Below are 22,586 nucleotides of genomic sequence, written 5' to 3'. Positions count from 1 at the left end.
ATTCCACATAGCAGCCAATCAGATATTCCTGGAACGGCTGCAAGCAGTTCGTGAAGGCCAAAGCTTCCTCTTTTGCTGGCCCTGAGGACTGATATTGAATGATTTACTGCCAGGGGTGGAATTCTAGCAGGAGCTCCTTTCCATATTAAGCCACACACCCCTGATGTAGCCAATCCTCCAAGAGCTACAAGGCTTTTTTTTTAAGCTCTTGGAGGATTAGCTACATCAGGGGTGTGTGGCCTAATATGCAAAGGAGCTCCTGCTAGAATTCCACCCATTTACCTCCATTAGTCATCATGGCTAATAGCCATTGATGGACTTCTTCCGCATGAATCCTCTTTTAAAGCCACCTGATTTCAAGGCTATCATGTAGCAGTGAATCTCATGAGTTACCGTAATGGCTTGCTCTTTGACAGGTATTGTCAGAACTCTTTGATCCTGACCTCCATATTTTACCTCCTGAGCCCCCAAACCTATCAGCAGACTTTCAGTAAGCAAACTACACAAGATCCTTGGACATGGCTAAATTATGCATCCTACTGTAGTATGCATAAGGATCTATTGTCTGGGTCCCTACTCCAATACTGGCATTGGAAGATGACACAAACAGAACCCTTTGATGTTTGCATTAAGGTGGATCTCCATGGCTTTGTTATTTAGCAAAGTGTGTCCTAAATTCCTGGACCGCAACTGCCTCCTGAATTTCTCCTACCCTTTTTATTATTCATATATATTGTTAATTAGATTTGCTGATGAAATATATATCTCACACACACACACACAGCCATATTGTGGATCAGGTACTTCCAGATCTTTTTCATAAAAGCAGTCTTGCCACATCAGACCTGTAGTCTGTCCTGTAGTCTGCCCCATTCAGCATAGTAGCCAATCGGAACAGAAAGTTCTGCTGGCTAATCTGGAATCCCTTATGCTTTTGATGAATCCGCTTAAAAGTTAGGCGTATTAGAACAAACATGGTGCAGTCTCACGACGGTTACCTTTTCAAAGGTGTCCTTTTGTGCCAAATCATTTGCATTCTTGAAAAAAAGTTTTCAGCTAAGCATTACAAAGAACTTCCTGACAGAGTGGTACCTCCGTGGAACAGGCTTCCTTGGGCTCTCCTTCTTTGGAGGTTTTTTAACGGAAGCTGCATGGCCATCTGACAACAATGCAGATTCTGTGAACTTAGGAAGATCATGAGAGGAGGGCCATGAACAGTTGCTGCTGCTGCTGCTTCTTACATGCCCAGGGGAATGCAGATCATCACATTGGGGTCAAGAAGCAATTTTTCTCCAGGCCAGTTTAACCAGGGGTCCTGGTAGGTTTTTGCCATCTTCTGGGCATGGAGCAGAGGTCGCTGAGTGTGTGGGGAAAGGTGGTATTTGTGAATTTCCTACATTGTGCAGGGGGTTGGACTAGACGATCCTGGAGGTTCCTTCCAACTGTGTGATTATATTAATATTATAGGCTACAGATACCAAACTGTCTGCATTGCCTCAGTATTTAAATTATTTCATATCTTTCTTGTAAGGAAAATATTAATGCTTAAGTATGTCTGCAGAGGCATAGTGTGACTCCTCTCTTAAATGTGATTAGACATGAGACTGGTGGTAGGAAACATGAATCCTCACTACTCTCCGTCCACTTACTCTCTGTCCACTTGCCTTTGTAAAGCTGGTTTCAAAACCCTAGTTAACAGTAAGCCCTGGTTATGGGTAGGAATTTAAGGAAGAAGCATGTCATCCTATATTCATCCTAAAACCATGGTTGCGTTAATCTGTACTAGTTATTGCTGTTTATACATTTTTAAAACTACAGAACCCAAGATGCAGTGCTGCAGTAAGCAAAAACGCTATACACTTCTAGGATCCACTGAAACTCTTATCTCTTTTGTCTAATTGATGGTATGTCTTCTTGGTTAGCGAATACTTCTCTATGAACATTCTGGTCAAGACTGCACACTTTTGAATCCTCAGTACTCTCTGTCCACTTGCCTTTGTTAAGTTGGTTTTAAAACCCTAATTAACAGTAAACCCTGGTTATGGGTAGGAATTTAAGGAGGAAGCATGTCATCCCATAGTCATCCTAAAACCATGGTTGTGTTAATCTGTACTCGTCCTTGCTGTTTACACATTTTTTAAAACTACAGAACCCAAGATGCAGTGCTGCAGTGAGCAAAAAAGCTATACACTTCTAGAATCCACTGAAGCCCTTATCTCTATTGTCTAATTGATTGTATGTCGTCTTGCTTAGCGAGTGCTTCTCTGCGAACATTCTGGTCAGCACTGCACACATTTGACAATATATTCTAGAGAAGAATAACTAGTTCATAGTATCAGGTGAAGCTTTCTTGGCCAACATCTGCACCAGTTCAGAGGAGGTTTTCTAGGCCTAAATCTGCACCATTTCAGATTTAGTTCTCCAGGACCGTACAATAACAAATCACTCTTCTACAATAAGGAAAGATATTTTAAGTAGACTTAAGAGGATGAACTCATCCACTATTCTGGAGATAAGAATTTTGCAATAGAAAGTGTTCTCTCCCCACCACGAAACTATCAGGTTGGCGACTGGAAGCCTTGGGGCCAAATCCAGCCTTCCAAAGGAAATAACCTGCCCTCTTTTTTTCCTACTGCCAGTTCAGAGGTAGAAGAGCAATCTAGAGGGAGAGGTGACTGTTGCAGTAGGATGAGCCAGCAGGCTCTTTTGGGGAGGGTGGCGCATTGGCCCAGCCAGGGCCTTTTTTTTGTCACAGGAACTCCTTTGCATATTAGGCCGCACCCCCCTGATGTAGCCAATCCTCCAAGAGCTTACAAAAAAGAGCCTTTAAACTCTTGGAGAATTGGCTGCATCAGGGGGCTGCGGCCTAATATGCAAAGGAGCTCCTGCTACCAAAAAAAAAAGTCCTGGGCCCATCCAACGAAACTATTTGCTGACCAGGATCTTGGTTGTATCAGAAGCTGACGAACACCTCTCGGTTCATAATCCTTTTGCCTGAGATTGCTAGACAGATCAGACTAGAGTCACACCTGCTATAAACCTGCCAAATGATTGGATTTGCAGGGATAATCTTGATGCTTAATTATAGATTAATGTCTGTGAATGGTTTGGGTTTGTTTTTTTTTAAACATCATTCAGATAACAGGTAATGGACAGTTTAATACCAGGGTAGGCGAAAGCATCCAGGAATGCAGCAAGTTTACTTTCTAACAGCCGGGCCCAATGAACGGCCAGGATGGATTAGCTAAGCAAAGCCTTCCAACTCCGGGTAGCTTCTGATTTCAGCCTCCTCTTGTACGGCAGGTGAAGATGCAATGACTGGCGATACGGACAAGTACCTGGGGCCGCAGGATCTCAAAGAGCTGGGAGACGATTCTCTACCGGCGGAAGGATACATGGGCTTCAGTCTGGGTGCCCGATCGGCCAGGTATTCAGCACGTTGTTCACATGTTCATTTCACACCAAACCTTGGTGCATTGTTTTCCTTAATATGTTACCTGTTTGTATTTTTTTCCCCAAAGCAAAATGGTATTCCAAAATTCGACTGCCTGATTACCTTCCAGTGTTTCAAAATATGCATCCATATTATTATTTTTTTGTTCTCTCCCTTCCCCCTGGTCCTTGGTGGCTTTGTTATGGCAAAAGCTCAGAGCAAATTAATTCTTCATTTTTTTTTCTTGGTGTCCGCTCATGCTCTAGATATGTCAAAGTGTTCCTTTCAAAACAGCTGGAAGCCTTCGTCTCTCAGCCAGTCCATTTAGGCTACAATGACCGTTTAGCGGAGGGGGGGCATTTGTTCAATTATTTGAGTGTAATACTTCTCGACGCTAATTATTTTTTTTTCCCAAGAATGAAAATGACATAAGCTCATGCCAGGAAAAAAAAATTGAAGGGTGGTGCTTTGGCTAGTCATCTTCTTTTCATTTCCAAAAATGTGCTGGTGGAGAATAATTTGTTAAAGAAGCCGAAATCTGTTTGCAAATTGTGTTGCTACTTAAATCCCTCACAGTGTTTTGTTTCTAAAAGAACAAGCAGTTTTCTTGCAAGGGGGAAGAAAATGGGATAAAGATTACACATGACTGATGGCAGCCTTTCCACTTCACGCCGCACAAACATTTATAGGACTGGAAATTTTGGCTGCAGATTTCCCACATTGTCTAGCATCTGAAACAAACAAAGCCCTACAAATGATTCGGAGGCTGTTTCCACAGTTGTGTTATTTAGTAGGCTGTTTACGGACAGTTGAATTATTTTGAAGCTAATAATTAAACCTCACAAGCCTGAGCCCTGAGGCCTTTTTCCTATAGTTTAATGATCTGTTGTAAAAGCTCTTTCATTGTCTAAGAGAGGGAGTGGCACCTCCCACAAGGCAAAAACTTGGGCATTTGTATCTTTTCAGTCCGGATTGTTACGAGTGCAACTGGGACTGAAACAGGTACCCTGTCTTTCCGTTGTCTCCTCTTTGTTGTTGTATAAATCTTTTGGACATTTAACCAACTTTCTTTTTAATTGCGTATAAACAAGGTGTCCTGGAAGTAACCACGCTAGAGGAGCAAGACGGTTTTTGAATGTTTTAAAGCTGTCATTTTTTAACTTGTCCGAGTAGCTTAGAACCTTGCTCTCTATTTCAGTTTGTTGTATATTTGTTTGTAGTCTCTCAATGTCATCCTATGCTGAGTCACACCCTTCTAACTCCATTGATGCCGGTGAGCTTAGAAGGACGTGTCTCTGTTTAGGATTGCACGGTTATTCAGCAGTCTCTATAATGTCGCTGTAGTAATGACTTGACAAAGAGAACCTACTGAGTAGTATTTAGTGCATCAGGGAAGGTCCACGTACCTTCAGATCCACAAAATCTAGCATTATGAGCACTGCTGTCTCTTCAGTTGACCTGGAATCTAGTATTGTATTCCTCGATATAGCTGCAGTTTAAGAATACCATTATTCATTGCTATGTACTCACGCTTACATCTGCAGTTTCTTACATGTATGTTACACTCAGGAAATAGCACAAGCTCACAAACACACATTACAGGGTCCATACTGACTCTGTTGGGAGTTACATGCATGAAAGTGTGTGCAGGATTGTCGCTTTAAGTGTCTTTTGTGAAATACGATGGTTTTTTTCCTTTTAACTTTTAACTACCTTTTAACATCATCTTCTCTGCAGAGAACCCCGTAGTACTGCAGACAGGTCGGGGTTGTATCCTACAGCAAACATTCTCAGACAGCACTGGTTAGGGCCAGTTGGGCCAACCTGTCTCACATGAATTGCAGCTGCACCCTAGAAGACCCCAAACACTCCAACTTCACTATGCATTACAGTGGAAGATAGTAACACTGACACCTTCCCATCCTAGCGTTGCCAAGTCCAATTCAAGAAATATCTGGGGACTTTGGGGGTGGAGCCAGGAGACACTGGGGGTGGAGCCAGAAGCAAAAGTGTGACAAGCATAACTGAACTCCAGAGGGAGTTCTGGCAATCACACTGAAAGGGACCGTGCTCCTTTTAAAATGCTTCCCTTCCATAGGAAATAATGAAGGATTGGGGCACCTTCTTTTGGGGCTCGTAGAATTGGACCCCCTGGTCCAATCTTTTTGAAACTTGGGGGGTATTTTGGGGAGAGGCACTGAATGCTATACTGAAATGTGGTGCCTCTACCTCAAAAAACAGCCCCCCCAGAGCCCCAGGTACCCATGGATCAATGCTCTATTATTTCCTATGGGGATAAGTTCCCAGCAGATGTTTCCCTCCCCTCCCCCCACTTTCTGATGACTCTGAAGCAAGGGGAAGGCCTCCAAATCGGGGGATCCCCTGCCTCCACCTGGGGATTGGCAACCCTATCCCGTCCTCCACCCAGCGCTCTATCAGGCTGTATATGCCTAGTGTTGGATGACTTTCACACACTGGTTCTGTAATACCCACACACTGCCCTGCAATCTTGATGTGATCTCAGAGCTGGTGGTGAGATCTCCAAGGCTGATTGTCTTTGAAGTCTCTAGCATCCATGCTGCAACGGCCTTAGCAAGTATGGCAGTTATGGGCTGTCTCAATTATTCTTGTCAGCCCTTGCCTGGCAATACCCATGAGCACTGGGAGCCAGAAACTCCACAGATGTCACTTCCTGTTTCAGAAGAGATATCACGATGCTCTAGCAATTTTCAAAAACTATAGAGATGGAAAATTCTGTATTATTTATTTATTTGTTATTTTGGATTTTTAGTCCTTCCCCCCCACACACACGTGGGTTCAGGGTGGGTAGCAACATAACAGAAAACATTAAAAAAAACATAGTTAACATAAATTCTAAAACACCGTTTTTTAAAAAATAAAAATAAAAATTGTGAGGTATAAATCAGAATGATAATATCAGCCCACAAGCCAAGTAAAATGAAATGGAGTCGAGTGGAAATGGTTTCAGTGCTCCACATGGGCAGATGGATGGACTAACATTGGCAGGTAGTGCTGTGATCTTACGCCCTGTTCTCAAACAGGAAATGAAACCAAGATGCTCTAGGAATTTCCAGATTGTTGTTTTACCACACAATTTGAAAATTCCTAGAACATCTTGAAGTCACTTCCTGTTTTGAAGTCACTTCCCCTCACGTTTTATGCCACTACTCTACTGAGTGAGGGTGGACATGAGGCACATTGCCAGGACTGTATTAGTAACAACTCTAGTCTCAGTACAGTTTGCCCTGCCAGCACTGTAGCAGTAGCAACTCAGTACAGTTGGTCACCCTCCTATGTGACAGTTCACACACTGGATCTGATTCTGTGCGATTTGATGCAGCAGATAGTACAGGGGAGGATATTTCAGTCAACTTTGTAATGCACCAGCCATCACCTTTTAAGTTTATGTTCACAGTCACTTGTAACATCTGTTACAAGTGTAAAAACCGCTAGTGGTTTGACTGTACGTAGCCCAAAGTGAAAGTTATCCCCTGGCTAATTCTGAGTGTAACATTAAAACAGTAAATTACATTAAATGTCTACGTCATCCAGCCATGGCATTATGCTTTTTCAGCGTCTGATTCTTTGCTTTCTATTTTTCCTTGTTTCTTTCTTTCCCCCTGCACATTTCTAAAAAAAAAAAAAAAAATAGTCCTAAAGTCAGGTAAGAAAGCATGGGGCCCTTGTGACATTTCTCCGCTTTTACCATCTCATTTGTTTCTTCATTTTTGTGGTTTCCTCAGCATTGTGCAGTGATGTGCAGTTTTGTTCTCCATGTTAGATAATAATACGTTGGTTACTGCATCGTAATGTACGGTCTGATTTCATTAAGTTTTTCATAGGGAAGGATGGTTTTATTAATAATCCAGGAGCCGGCTCTGCTCTATGTCCAAGTCAGTGGAAATCTCCAAGCATCACGAGAAACTATCTATGTGGGATATGTTTTGGAGTGGAATCTTGTAACAAAAAAATTTCAAAAGTTGAAAGCGCATGCTGTAAACCGTTAGAGCTTTGTATTTTTTTTTTTTTAAAACTAGTTCAAAAGCATTTTTGTTTTGCTGGATGCAGCTATTTTTGTTTGACATATTTTTTCTTTTCAATCATAAACAGCAAGCATGTCTGAATGTGTGGCATGTGTTTTAACTCAATGTAGCTTCCAGGGTTTAATGTATAATACACAGAGGCCCAGCATTTTCCTTGGTCTCAGCATATTCAGCATACTCTAAATTTCTGTTAAATAATAATGCTAATAATACTTGCTTACCTAAACACATTTCAAGTACTTAGAATGCTTCACATGCATTTTCTTAGCTACCTTCAGTAGCCCCATGTGGTAGGCCAGTACTGTTATTATTTCCATATTTCAGATGGTCTGGCTGAGAAAAGAGTCGCTTGTCTAAGGCCATCTTAATGAGTTCATGGCTGATAACAATTCATGCTAAATCTAATGCAGGGTCTTCAGCGCACGGCTCAGAACTTTCCCACAGTTTACAGAACTCCCGCTTCACCTCAACAATGGCCACCATTTTGTGTTGTTTTTGGAGGGGCCAGTTTCTAGTGTACAATGGTAGAGAACAAGAGACCCATCCACCCCACCTAACTTCACATACGTGCTGAGAAAAACACAGACAGGACTCCTCCCCTTTAGCCCAGACAGGACTCCTCCCCTTTGTGTCACATGACTCTGCTGTCACATTACTTCCTGTCATGTGCTTGCACTCAATAGAACCCACGCTACCACTAGGGATGCTAAAAGTAGGCCCAGGATTCAGGGCTGGATTAACAATTAGGCCAAGTAGGCACTGGCCTATGGGCCCCCATGCCTTTCGGAGGCCCGGGCAGCTTTCCCCTCCGGTTTTCCCCCTGCTTGCAGCCCTCCCAGCCTGCATGAGCAGCCAGCAACTGACCCACTCTTTGCCCAACTTGCCTGGTGCAGATGATGCCAAGTTTGCCTCTCTCTGCCCCTCCCCCACAGCTTTGTCAAAGGGGCTTTTGAGAAGGTGCCTGCAGGTGCAGAGTGTTAAAGCTGCAGTACTGCAGTCCTAAGCTCTGCTCACGACCTGAGTTCGATCCCAGCGGAAGCGGTTTCAGGTAGCCGGCTCTGGTTGACTCAGCCTTCCATCCTTCCGAGGTCGGTGAAATGAGTACCCAGCTTGCTGGGGGGGGAAGTGTAGATGACTGGGGAAGGCCATGGCAAACCACCCCGTAAAAAGTCTGCCGTGAAAACGTTGTGAAAGCAACGTCACCTTAGAGTTGGAAACGACTGGTGCTTGCACAGGGGACCTTTCCCTTTCCTGCAGGCTGCAGCGGGGACCACGGGTGGCAGGGCAGGTGCTCCAACTCTGAAATAGTCTGCAAGGGGGCCCCCAATATTTTGACTGTCTAGGGCCCTCCACAGGGTTTAATTCGGCCCTGCCAGGGTTGAAGGTTGAAGACCACTGATTTGGTGCATTTTGTCTGCAAAGCGCAAGAGACTTGCTTGTTTCTGTTTGCACTGAGTCAAGAAGATGAAGTAACCTCATTAGAACTTAAAAGTCTTAGTTGCATTTTCTTCTCCCACACAAACAAAAGAAAACAAACCACACCGAAGTTCCCATTGAAACAGGCACTTGCGTAGTTTTCTGTAGGTTTTGTAGAGAGGTCCTGGCATGAGTCCTAAACACACTTACGCTATAGTAACTCCCATAGAAATCCATTGTTCCCCTCTTAGCACACATACTTTAAATCATGCTCCACATATCTCAACATCTGTTTGCAAACAAATCACTGAAAGCCAACAGCAGAGCACACTGATTTAGATAAGCGTAACACCTACGGGACGAAACAACATTTGAAAGGAATTATGTGAACGGTGACATTTCTAGCATCTTTTAAAATTTTGTACAAACATTTCAATATATCGCACCACTTTATTCCTTTTTTTTTTTTTTTTTGGCCAGTTCCCTGGAAGTTGCATGCATTAATTTTTCTTTTCTTCATCTCATTATCACATTCACATTTGTGTGGTAAATTGTAAATACAATCAGCCTCCGCTCCTTTAGTTCGGCTGGGTCCTACACTCTGAACAGAAGCTCCTTCGCTCGGGACAGCATGATGATCGAAGAACTTCTGGTGCCGTCGAAAGATCAGGTGAGCTCTTGCTGTGTCTGTGGCTTATGTATATAAATCATGGGGAGTCTGTGCTGTGTCTGCCCCCCCCTCCTCGTCAGCTCCCTCTTTCCTACCATGGCTGGCCGACTCTGGGGTGGAATTCTAGCAGGAGTTCCTTTGCATATTAGGCCATACATCCCTGATATAGCCAATCCTCCAAGAGCTTACAAGGCTCTTTTTTGGCTACATCAGGGGTGTGTGGCCTAATATGCAAAGGAGCTCCTGCTAGAATTCCACCCCTGGCCAACTCTATAGTCAACTCATTAATTGAGCTCCAACATTAATCCCCGTTCTGGCAGTTTTGCGTTTATCAGCCTTCCTGTTTTGTCAGAGGCAAAGGGTTTTTTTTGTTGTAGATTAATGTTTCAGTCAATTAATCATATCTATTAAGTCATTGGTTAGACCAGGGGTGGCCAAACTTGCTTAATGTACGAGCCATATAGAATAAATGTCAGATCTTTGAGAGCAGCAAGGCATGAAGTCAGAAATTTGAGAGCCGCAAGACAGGGAGAGAGGGAGAAAAATAGATGGAGAAAGAGAGGTGGAAAGAAGAAGAAGATGATGATATTGGATTTATATCCCGCCCTCCACTCCGAAGAGTCTCAGAGCGGCTCACAATCTCCTTTACCTTCCTCCCCCACAACAGACACCCTGTGAGGTGGGTGGGGCTGGAGAGGGCTCTCACAGCAGCTGCCCTTTCAAGGACAACCTCTGCCAGAGCTATGGCTGACCCAAGGCCATTCCAGCAGGTGCAAGTGGAGGAGTGGGGAATCAAACCCGGTTCTCCCAGATAAGAGTCTGCACACTTAACCACTACACCAGACTGGAACTGGTTAAAGAAAGCAACTTTAACTTTAAATGCATTCTCCAAGCCACTGGAACTGCATTCCTGTACATTCCTGCTCAAAAAAGCCCTGGGTTTGCTTGTTTTTGCTGTGCTAATGCTAAAGATGTGGAAGGAGTTCACTTTCTCCTCATATCACAAAAGAGCATACAGAAACGACAGGGTACTTCTCGTTAAAATGGTTTGCTCAGTCTGGGTAGCAGCACGGCCATGCAGTTTCCGAGGCTTCCATATGATGCCATAGGATTGTTTTGCACACAGTATATTCAGCATCTGACTTGGGCAGGGCATATTCTATAGTTGGAGCTTCGCAATATATGTAAGGTGCTTTACAGCTACCAGGAAAGCATTTTCTCTGCAATTTACCTTGGAGGGCGTTTGTGACCGAGTGTCCTTTTTACAAAGGATTTCTTGGTGCATTCTGCCCAGTCCTAAGATGGGTGGTTTAAGAAGCTTTAACGTTTCAAGTGACCATCTGTTGTCGTTTGAGAAGGATTTTAGCTTTCTTCTGGATTAAATATCAAAGCAGCATTGTGCTCTGATGACTCTCCAGCCTAGCTTTGGAAGCCACAGTTTCACTGTGACCAACAAACCGAAGCTGAAGACTGCCCTTATTGTTTTCCAGGGGTGGAATTCTAGCAGGAGCTCCTTTGCATATTAGGCCACACCCCCTGATGCAGCCAGTCCTCCTGGAGCTTACAAGGCTCTTTTTTGTAAACTCTTGGAGGATTGGCTGCATCAGGTGTGTGTGGCCTAATATGCTAAGGAGCTCCTGCTAGAATTCCACCCCTGTTGTTTGTCGGGTTGCCAATCCCCAGGTGGGGGCAGGGGATCCCCCGGTTTGGAGACCCTCCCCCTGCTTCAGGGTCGTCAGAAAGTAGGGGGTGGTGGAAATTTCTGCTGGGAACTCTATTATTCCCTATGGAGATTTATTCCCATAGAAAATCATGGAGAATTGATCTGCGGGTTTCTGGGGCTCTGGGGGGGCTGTTGTTTGGGGTAGAGACACCAAATTTTCAGTATAGCATCTAGTGCCTCTCCCCAAAATATCCCCCAAGTTTCAAAAAGATTGGACTAGGGGGTCCAATTTTATGAGCCCCAAAAGAAGGTGCCCCTATCCTTCATTATTTCCTATGGAAGGAGGGAATTGAAAAGGTGTGCCGTCCTTTTAAATAAACCCCATGGTTTTCAGATTAATAGGTCAGACTAGCTAATAACTGTAGAATGCTTCTACTTTACAACCTATAACAAGTTGTTGTTGCCTTTCCGCAGTTCTATTTTAAAAAATTCTTTAACCACCTGTAGCTGGCAATGTTGCCACGAGTCTTTTTTCAGAACACAGGTTACCACCTTCTTGTTATTTCCATGAAATAATTGACCAGAACATAGAAATGTCCTCCGTGCTCTCTTATCAGGACATTATACTGGTTTGACCAGGAGATGGTCGAGATTTTTTACAGGAATGCTTTGTTTGCACACGGGTGGCAATCAAGAGGGTGCTTTTATTCATGAGAGAGATTTTGTTTGTTTGGGCATGAGGTGGCAGAAATTGTCAAACTCCTCTAAGGCCAAATAACACAAAACTCTGGAGTTCCCTGACGTGACTAGAACTCAAAGAAGCATAATTCACCTTTTAAGAAATTGCTAGAGAGGGCTGCAGCTCGGTTTGGGGTTATAGAACTGGGAGAGGGTTGTTATGAAACTTGCGCATGTGTGTGTGTGAGGGAGAGAGAGAGAGAGAAAGAGAGATGGTATATTGATGTCTGTGTGAGAGCTGTGGAGAATAAATGAATGTGAGGGATGAGTCAGGAGAGACGTCTGGAGGTAGTGGGATGTTGCTACGTGCTTTATAGGGCATTGACCCATTTCTGATTTCTCTTTCTCTGCTTTCCTGCCTTCTTTCTTCATTCTTCTGCAGCTTTCTCACTTTATAAAGCTAACATTAGTTACAGTGTGACATGTCTTCCTTGCTCCTTTCCTCCTGCTCTCCGCCTGTTCACGACCCTTTCCTTACACACTGCATCACCTCTTCCTATTCTCAAACATTGTCTGATCATCAGATTCTTTCTCAGGCTTATGGCTTCCAGTTTTTCCTTTTCTCTGGCTTCTCTCTCCTCTCTTACTATCTCCCTGTATTAAGTCAAAAGGCTGTGGGTGAGGCTTGCTCTCTCTTTACCTTGTGGTTAGCTGGTGAAATGGTGGCCTTCACACACCCAGTCCAACGCTGAAAATCTCTCTTTGGAAGTATCTCTCCCTTTCACCTCTATCAGATTCTGTCTGAGGTCAACTGCCTGAGCATTCCAGAATGTTCCTTTTGGTTTAAAAAGTCAAGACAGCGATGTGTTTATATGATTACAACAAAGGTGTCTTTACAGAACAGTGTTTTCTGCAAGGGAAGATTATAAAAGAATCCCTCATTGAGAAGCGGGTGCTCATTAAAAGTTTAAACGTAGCATTCTTGTTCAGTGACCTGGATAGCAATATTTTGGTATTCCTGCCACGCTTAGCAAGTTTGTGTGCCCACAGTGGCTTTCAGTATGGTTGAATTACTCTCCCTGACTTCCCTGGTTTTCTGGCAGGAGTGGCAAACTTTAATTGCAGCTCTCCAGCTCCTGTAAAAAGCATTGAGGTCAGATAGATCTCAATTAAAACACAGGGTTTTGTTTTAAAAAGGAGATGGCTGTATTTGAGAATGACCCCAGTTTAATGTAAAATATGAAACTGTATGAAGGATATTTAAAAAAAAAAAAGCAATACAGCTACAGAAGGAATAGTAAGTTGGGTCTGTAATGGCTTACATGCTTTTGCATAAAACTTCCTGGGGGCATGAAAGAAAAGAGTACTGGCTTTAAGTACTGGGAGAGCCAGTTTGGTGTAGTGGTTAAGTGTGCGGACTCTTATCTGGGAGAACCGGGTTTGATTCCCCACTCCTCCACTTGCACCTGCTAGCATGGCCTTGGATCAGCCGTAGCTCTGGCAGAGGTTGTCCTTGAAAGGGCAGCTGCTGTGAGAGCCCTCTCCAGCCCCACCCACCTCACAGGGTGTCTGTTGTGGGGGAGGAAGGTAAAGGAGATTGTGAGCCGCTCTGAGACTCTTCGGAGTGGAGGGCGGGATATAAATCCAATGTTTTCATCTACCTCACAGGGTGTCTGTTGTGGGGGAGGAAGGGAAAGGAGATTGTGAGCCGCTCTGAGACTCTTCGGAGTGGAAGGCAGGATAGAAATCCAATATCTTCATCTTCTAATCCTGTACTGGTGGTGCATTCCTCTAGTGGAAGGAGCTGTCTCCTTTCTCAAGAGGTACTTCCACCAGCAGAAGAACATTTTGCATCAGGAGGACTTTATTTATTCACCAGAATACATAAAACTTGCCTTTTCTGTGCTCAGTGCAGTCTCAAAGCAGCTTACAGTGTTAAAAACAAAGTCACACAAAAAATAAAATACCAGCACTATCAAGTATCAACATACAACTCTGCCATTAATGGTGGGCCAATCCTCAGTGTTGGGAAGGGCAGCAGCTCCTGTACTTGATGGAAATGCTCTCTCTTTAAGCAATTCGTCCTTCTGGAAGGGTCGTAGTGTTGCCAGCCTCCTAGTGGGGAGTCAATACAAACAGGGCAGCATATAGATAACTAGAAACCAAAAAAAATGCTGCATATAAGGATTACAAACAATCATGCTATATCAGTGAATACCTTTATATCGTCCATAAATTTATATCAGTACAATTCAAAATCTTTCAGTCAATTTCAGTCCAAATTTCATAAACATAAATTAATATCCAATCCGGATGCTTGAACTGAAGAAACGAAGGTACCAAGTCCTGCTGTGCACGTGTATTTCCAGATGCAGGTGGTACCGTGAAGCCACTTCTGTTCCTTAAGGCAGCAATTCTCTTGTTCAACCGGTGCGGCAACATGAAACCGGCTATTCTCATGTTTCATTTACCACTTCCACTGGCCACATTAATGAACTAGGAACCTGTGCTAAGACAACTGCTCTCATGTGCATTAGCTCATCAACTTCAATTTGCACGTTAATGTTAATATACGTGCACTTGGTACCTCCTTTTTTCAGTTCAAGCTAATTGGATATTAATTTATGTTTATGAAATGTGGACTTTGAAAGTAACTGAAATTGACTGAAAGATTTTGAATTGTACTGATATAAATTTATGGAAGATATAAAGGTATTCTGATACAGCATGATTGTTTATAATGCTTGTATGCAGCGTTTTTTTTGGTTTCTAACCTCTTTGTGGGGACAGGAAATCTCCTGGGCTGCTCAGCAATACATTTTTAGGGGTTTTTAAACTTAAGGTCTATTAATTGTGTGCATTACAGTGACCTAACAAAAACCAAAGTCCTGTATAGAAGAGTCATAATCATTATAGGTTCTGTTAAGCGCCAGGACTGATCCATTGGCTCTCTTGATGGGGGTGAATCATAGCCCATGTTTTATTTTTGTTTTCCTTGCTGACTTTTAACACATCTGCTTGTCTTTAAAGCACCCGACGTTTCCGAGGGAATTCGACTCTGACTCGCTCAGACATTATAGCTGGGCTGCAGACACCCTGGATAACGTTAACCTTGTCTCCAGTCCCATCCATTCTGGGTAAGTAACTTGGGGAGGGGAAATCCGTTTTGGCATGCTACATTACACTATACAAATGCCTACAAGCCACAGCCTGTTAAATGTTGCAGTGCCCCTTCTTAAATCTGTAACACAATTGAAAGCATTGTTGAAGCAAAAAAGAAAACCCAGCAACTTAGCGATAGAAGCAGCAACTGTTTAGAAATTATTATTATAAGTCTTATTATAACAAATTACAATAATAATAATAATAATAATAGTTGTTGTTGTTAAAATTTTTGCCCATACAGCATGTATTAGATTACTTCCCAAGATGCAGTTAAGGCCGCTAACTGCCTTGAAACTCAGTTCCAAGAAACAGGTTTATACTTATTCCAAGAGAGTAACAGAAAGTGTTTCACGTTAGGGTTGCCAAGGTTTGGGGGTGGAGCCAGGAGACTTTGGGGGTGGAGCCAGGAGACTTTGGGGGGTGGAGCCAGGAGACACTGGGTGGAGCTAGGGGGAGGGGGGAAACGGCGCCGGGGAGCGTGGCCAGCCGCCCCGTCTCGGAGCGGGCGACGCCACTGTGCCGCTGCCGCCTCTTCTCTGCTCGCCGTGGCTGCTCCTCCGAGATGGGCTCAGCCTGAGGGTGGAATCGGAGGGGGGGGGTGGAGGCGGGCCGGGGGCGTGGCGAGCCGCGAGTCCGGGTCCTAGAAGTGCCCGGATTCGCGGCTCGCCATGCTCCTGGCCTGCCTCCGCCCTCCCCTGGTTTTGCCTGCGCTACTGCCGCCTCTTGGCTGTTCCTCCAAGATGGGCTCAGCCTGGGCCCATCTCGGAGGAGCAGCTGTGGTGGGCGGGGAGGGGGCGGCGCGGCGGCCTCGCCCGCTCCGGGATGGGGCGGCTCGCCATGCTCCCCGGCGCCGTTTCCCCCCTCCCCCCGCTTCCGTTTTTTTGGGGAGCGGGGGAAGAGGGTGGAAATCCTGGGGTCCCCTGCCAGGGCGGGAGGGTTGGGAAGCCTATTTCACGTACATGGCAGTGTCCAGTAGGGTTGCCAGCAGGGCTTTTTTTGTAGCAGGGACTCCTTTGCATATTAGGCCGCACCCACCTGATAAGCCAATCCTCCTGGAGCTTACAGCAGGCCCTGTACTAAGAGCCCTGTAAGCTCTTGGAGGATTGGCTACATCAGGGGTGTATGGCCTAATATGCAAAGGAGTTCCTGCTACACAAAAAGTCCTGGTTGCCAGCCTTCGGGTGGCATTACTACAACAAAGGGCCATGGTGTAGAAGGCAGTATTACAGTACTAAAGCACCATGTACAATTACTTATATGTAACACTTGAAATCAGCAAATATATAGGCAATATTTGTATTGTGTCAGTTGTTATAGAGGTACAATACATCCACAAACTTGAATTATAAACAAATATATTGTAAGTCTTCCCGGCTGCTTGTTGTAATCCTGACATTCATTTATACCTTTTGAGGTGTTAATTCCTCATACAATTGTGCATGTATTTACTGCTATTTATCATTCAAGTTTGTGAATGTATTGTACCTTTACAACAACAGACACAATACAAATACTGCTTGTATAATTTGCTGTTATATATATGTAATTGTACACGGTGCTTTGGTATTCTAATATAACTTCCAGGAAATGGCTGGAGATCTCCCACTATTACGACTGGTCTCCAGGCAACAGAGATCAGTTCACCAGGAGAAAGTGGCGACTTTGGAAGTTGGCCCCTATGACATTACATCCCACTGAAGTCCTTCCCCTCCCTATAACCCGCCCTCCTCAAGCTCCACCCCCAAAATCTCCATGTATTTCTCAACCCAGAGCTGGTAACCTTCGTGTCCAGGAACAGACTGGCTTTTGAGCTTGCAGGGAAATTTTCCCTTGAGCCCCTGCTCTAGGGGGCCTCTGGTAGCCAGGAGCCAACAAAACCAATCCCTAGCAACTTTGCCAGTGCTTCAGGAGCCACTGGGCTCAGGTCCTTCAACAAGAATGATAATCAGTGTCATCCCATCAGTTGCCTCCTCCCACACTGCTACCAGTTTGCGGGAGGAAGCAGTGGGTGAGTTAATGCCCACTGTTGGTGCTGTTGGTGCTGTTGAAGTCAGTGGCCTCTGCAACACTGATTTGCAGTACTGCAGGGGCCACTCAACTCAGAGAGCCATTTTGGTGTAGTGGTTAAGTGTGTGGACTTTTATCTGGGAGAACCAGGTTTGATTCCCCACTCCTCCACTTGCACCTGCTGAAATGGCCTTGGGTTAGCCATAGCTATTGCAGGAGTTGTCCTTGAAAAGGCAGCTGCTGTGAGAGCTCTCTCGGCCCCACCTACCTCACAGGGTGTCTGTTGTGCAGGAGAAAGATAAAGGAGATTGTGAGCTGCTCTGAGACTCTGAGATCCAGAGTGGAGGGCAGGATATAAGTCCTATATCATCATCTTCTTCTTCTTGTGCCAGGGCCATTTTAAACCCTCCCGGTTCATTCCAGGCAGGGCCTACAGCAAATTCTCTTCAGTCTGTTGTCCCCAGGCTTGCATGTGCCTGCAGTCACACGGCTGTGGTTTCATATGAATTAGATGTGCGCATGCGAATGGCTGTGCAAGCTTACAATTGTTCTCACTGTGCAAAACGCTGTGAGGATTATGAGATTTGCTCCAGTCCCATGCAGCTGTAGGCACATGTATTTCTGGTTTCTTGACGCAGCCGCTGGCAGACAAGCCCACGGTGGATTGCGCTGCAGAAATGCGGAGGCACTGCCAAATGTGCAAACCAATCCATAGGTATGTCAGAAAGCTGGCAGCTACCCAGTGTATCCATGTTTTGCTTGGAAGCCCATGTACCTATAGACCCTTCTCATTTTCTTTGTACCCATGGAACTCCTGAAAGCTTTCCTAACCATCAGGATGCAAACATCCCCATCCAAAATGGCCAAGTCCTTCCACAAAAAAGAAAGAGGGTTGTCAATTTTGCTTTCCTAGTGCAGTCTTTCATGGCAGGTTGACTCCTAATCCAGTGAGTCTCCCAGAATTTTACAGACACCAGTGGGGGTGAGGACTACAAATTAGAATGACATCAAATCTAAGATGTCCGTTGACTGAGTCAAATGTATATTGTATGTCCTTATTCAGGAATAAATTATGTTTTGTTTTGGGGGGGCCTAATGTTGAATGTAGTCAAATATTTGTCATTGATTATGATGAGAGCAATTCAGGGCAGAGGGGAGAGAGAGAGAGAGGAATTGTCATATGTTAGGGTTGCCAACCCCCAGGGGGTATCGTGAGATCTCCCACTATTACAAGTGATCTCCAGATGGTGAAGTTCCCCTAAAGAAAATGGCTGCTTTGGAGGGAGGGCTCCATGGCATTATACCTCGCTGAAGTCCCTCCCCAAGCCATGCCTTCTCTCCATGCTCCACCCCCAAAATCTCCAGCCCAGCCCAGTTGGCTACTCTAGTGTGTACAGTTCTGAGGTTCCTTGGATTTCAGTTTGGTTTAAGCCAATTAGTTGCAAGGTTTGTTATATTTTTAAAAAAAGCTCATTACTGTATTTTTGAAAATACTAAAATATACTTATTTTTTAAAAATTAGTCACTTAAAACACTTCTGTTTTTAAAACTTTGGGGTAATTCCTCTTACACTCAAGGCGCTCAGCACATTTAGGGTTGCCAGCTCCCTGGTCCGGACAGGGGATTCCCCCGTCTTCGGGGCTCCGATCTGCCGCATCTCAGCTGGCCAGCGGGGAAAAACCCACCCCCAAACAGGGATGCTGTTGTGCAATGTCCCTGATGTGATGATGTCACTCAGAAGTGATGTCATCATGTCACCAACATCATGCAACAACAACAAATCGAGTTTGTAGCGAAAAAATCCATAGTTTTCAGCCCAAACCTAGAGTGTTGCGTGAAACGTCAGTGATGCAATGATATCACTTCCGGGTGATGTCATCATGCCACATGCAGCAGAAGACTCCCAAACCAGGTCCAGGATCCCCCCATTGGTAGCAAGGTAGGACCTGGCAACCCTAACTCTATTACTGTGTTAAGAACGTTGTTCTTAGAGTTAGGCCACGTTCTCTTATCTAAGCACCTGCTGATCTTATGATCATTCCCAATAGTAAAAGGTACAGGATTTGTCATTTTCTAAATCCATATTAATCGGGTTGCCAGCCTTCAGGTGGTAGCTGGAAATCTCCCGCTATCACAACCAACCTCCAGACCATAGAGATCAGTTCATTTGAAGAAAATGGCTGTCTGGGAAGGTGGACTCTATGGCATTATACCCCACCAAAATCCCTCCCCTCCCCAAACCTCACATTCCTCAGGCTCCACCCCCAAAATCTCCAGGTATTTCCCAATTCAAAGCTGACAGCCCTAACATAACAAGATCTTCTTCCTTTTAAACAGAAGCATGAGAACTCATTTACGCATTTGGTACCATTGTAGTTACAAGTCTGTATTCTTCTTAGCCAAAATAAGAAGTTGAAATGTCATGTACGTCTTCAGAACCATCCCTCATTTTGATGACTTGCATTCTCTACTTCAGCTCAAGTAGGCTATTTTAAATCAATTTATTGCAGGGAAATAAAATCTTAGACTCTGGGCCCTTGAGTTAGATTTGCCTTTATGGAGGGGGAAAGAGCCCTGCTAGAGAAAGGATATCCAGAGTAAATGTCATCCCAGTGATGTTGGTGACTTTCTTATTCTTAGCTGACACACCCTTTTATGAAAACAGACACCACGCCATTGCATTTAAAAAGATGCGTCTCATATTTATGCTAGTGAGTAAGAGAGCCGCTTCTGATGGGGTTTGGCTGTTTGCAAAGGTTAGCTAGAAAGCGTGCAGATTCCCGCAGCACATGAAGTTTGTTTTTAACTTTGAAATGTCACCAAATGTCCATCAGTCGTAAAATCTTAGAAAGATTAATCCTTGGGAATTAGGAGTTCTGGTATTTAAGAGACTGTGTGGAGTGGGGGATGGGGGAAAGCAAGAAAGCAAATGCAATTATCTCCCCCCCCCCCAAAAAAAAAAATCCCAACCCCAAAAGAGTCTTTATTCCAGCCCAAGCCTTTATGGCAGCAAGCACACTTTGGCAGATATATCTGACAAGAATCTGTCGAAATGATGTGCCATAATCCATGAAAGCCTATACTACGTAAAAACTTGCTATTCTTCACTTTTGCTCTGATAGGGTTGACAGCCTCCAGGTAGGACCTGGGGATCCGTCAGATTACAGAGATCCGTTCTCCTGAGAAAATGGAGCTGAGGTCCCTTTCCTTCCCAGATTCCAATCCCCCCCCCCAAAAAAAAATATCTTCAGGAGTTTTCCTACCTGGATCTGGCAACACTACCACTCATCCCCGATCAGTGGCCAGAGCCTGTAGGGTTGCCAGTCTCCAGGTGGGACCTGTAGCTCTCTCGCTTTTACAACTGATCTCCAGCTGGCAGAGATCAGCTCCCCTGGAGAAAATGGCTGCTTCTAAGGGTAGACTCTGTGGCATTATACCCTGCTGAGGTCCCTCCCCAAACTCTTCCCTCCTCAGGCTCCACCCCTCAAATTTCCAAGTATTTTCCCACAGTTTCCCCCTCTGACTCCTACCTCATGCTCTCCCCAGTGGTCCCTCCCCTCCAGGCAGGCAGTGGATTAGCCATTAACGTACAGGGAAATTTGCCAATGGGTTGCTGCCCTAGAGGGCCTCTGGTGGCCAAGAGCAAGGAGATCCAAGCCCCAGCAATTCTGCCTGGTCCAGAGAGCCTCTTCCTCAGCCATGGCACTGTGGGTCAGCTGGCCAGCTGTCTCCTCCTGCCCTGCTTCCGCTTGGGTGAGCTAAGAATGCCCATTGTTTGCATCACTCAGCCAGGTGACCCTGGCAGGGCTGGCTTGTCACACAGCAGGGCCCATTTAGCTTGGCCTGCTTCAGGGCTGTTTTTAGGGTTCCCAGTTTCTAGGTGGGGCCTGGAGATCTCCCTCTTTTTCAACAGATCTCCGGCTGGCAGAGATCAGCTCCCCTGGAGAAAATGGTTGCTTTGAAGGGTGGGCTCTGTGGCATTGTACCAGGCTGAGGCCCCTCCCCAAACCCCACCCTCAAAGTCTCCAGGTATTTTTCAATCCAGACCTGGCAACCTTAGCCAGGGGGACTTGACAACCCTTATCTCTAGACGAACATGGATTCATTTCACAGAGGGCTTTGTAATAATGTGCCCTGTTGAATTACTGAGTTATTAGGATGCAAAAATCATAAACGACCCAACTCTTTGCAGCACGTGACTGGTTGTCCATGTGCACATTTTTCGACGGTGGGGAGGAATAGGTGAAGATTATTTATTTATTTGCATTTTTATCATTGGGCAGTCCAATTGCAAAATGCCCTCCTCGCCCTTGGCCTTTTGGCAGGAAGCTTGTATGTTGAGTCTACCACATGTCTAGTCGACACCTCCTGTTTTGAGGACTGAAAACTGCCAGTTTAGGATTATAGGCATGTAAGAATCCATGATCCCTTGTTGTTAGTAGTAAACAGGGGTGGAATTCTAGCAGGAGCTCCTTTGCATATTAGGCCACACACTAGGGTTGCCAAGTCCAATTCAAGAAATAACTGGGGACTTTGGGGGTGGAGCCAGGAGACATTAGGGGTGGAGCCAAGATCAAGGCTTTGACAAGCATAATTGAACTCCAAAGGGAGTTCTGGCCATCACATTTAAAGGGACAGCACACCTTTTCAATTCCTTCCTTCCATAGGAAATAGTGAAGGATAGGGGCACCTTCTTTTGGGGCTCATAGAATTGGATCCTCTGGTCCAATCGGTTTGAAACTTGGAGGATATTTTGGGGAGAGGCACTAGATGCTGTACCAAGAGTTTGGTGCCTCTACCTCAAAAAACAGGCCCCCCAGAGTTCCAGATACCCACGGATCAAATCTCCATTATTTTCTATGGGAATAAATCTCCATAGGGAATCATGAGTTCCCAGCAGACATTTCCCCCCCTCCCCCCACTTTCTGATGACCCTGAAGCGGGGGGAGCGTCTCCAAACCAGGGGATCCCCTGCCCCCATCTGGGGATTGGCAACCCTACCACACACCCCTGATGTAGCCAATCCTCCAAGAGTTTACAAGGCTCTTTTTTGTAAGTTCTTGGAGGATTGGCTACATCGGGTTTGTGGCCTAATATGCAAAGGAGCTCCTGCTAGAATTCCACCCCGGTAGTAAATGTTCCCATGACATTTTTTAATCCCACCCTTTCTCCAAGACATTCAAGTAGGGAAGGGATGCCAGCCTCCAGGTGGGACTTGGGGATCCTCTGGAATTATCCCTCATCTCCAGACTACAGAGATTCATTCCCCTGGAGAACATGGCTGCTTTGGAGGGTGAATTCTATTGTATTGTACCTCACTGAGATCCCTGCCCTCCCCAGGCTTCGTCCACAAATCTCTAGGAGTTTTCCAACCTGGATCTGGCCATCCTACCTTCCTATCGCCGGCTAGTGGCCATGGAGCAGAGGTCCATCAGTGGCTACTAGCCACAGCGTATTGTTGGAACTCTCTGTCCAGGGCAGTGATGCTCT

At 45.1% G+C, this 22,586-nt stretch overlaps 1 protein-coding gene across 1 annotated transcript in view; it reads left to right on the top strand.

The window, feature by feature from the left end:
• The window catches only part of ANK3 (ankyrin 3), a 353,466-nt gene that overhangs the window by 249,154 nt on the left and 81,726 nt on the right, over positions 1 to 22,586 (top strand). The window contains 3 exon segments of the mRNA XM_060242643.1: positions 3,304 to 3,427; positions 9,481 to 9,583; positions 14,955 to 15,061. Of these exon segments, the coding sequence (XP_060098626.1) occupies positions 3,304 to 3,427; positions 9,481 to 9,583; positions 14,955 to 15,061 (334 nt within the window).

The sequence above is a fragment of the Heteronotia binoei genome, chromosome 6 (assembly GCF_032191835.1).
Source record: "Heteronotia binoei isolate CCM8104 ecotype False Entrance Well chromosome 6, APGP_CSIRO_Hbin_v1, whole genome shotgun sequence".
NCBI lineage: Eukaryota > Metazoa > Chordata > Lepidosauria > Squamata > Gekkonidae > Heteronotia > Heteronotia binoei.
This window is presented reverse-complemented; position numbering and strand designations above follow the sequence as displayed.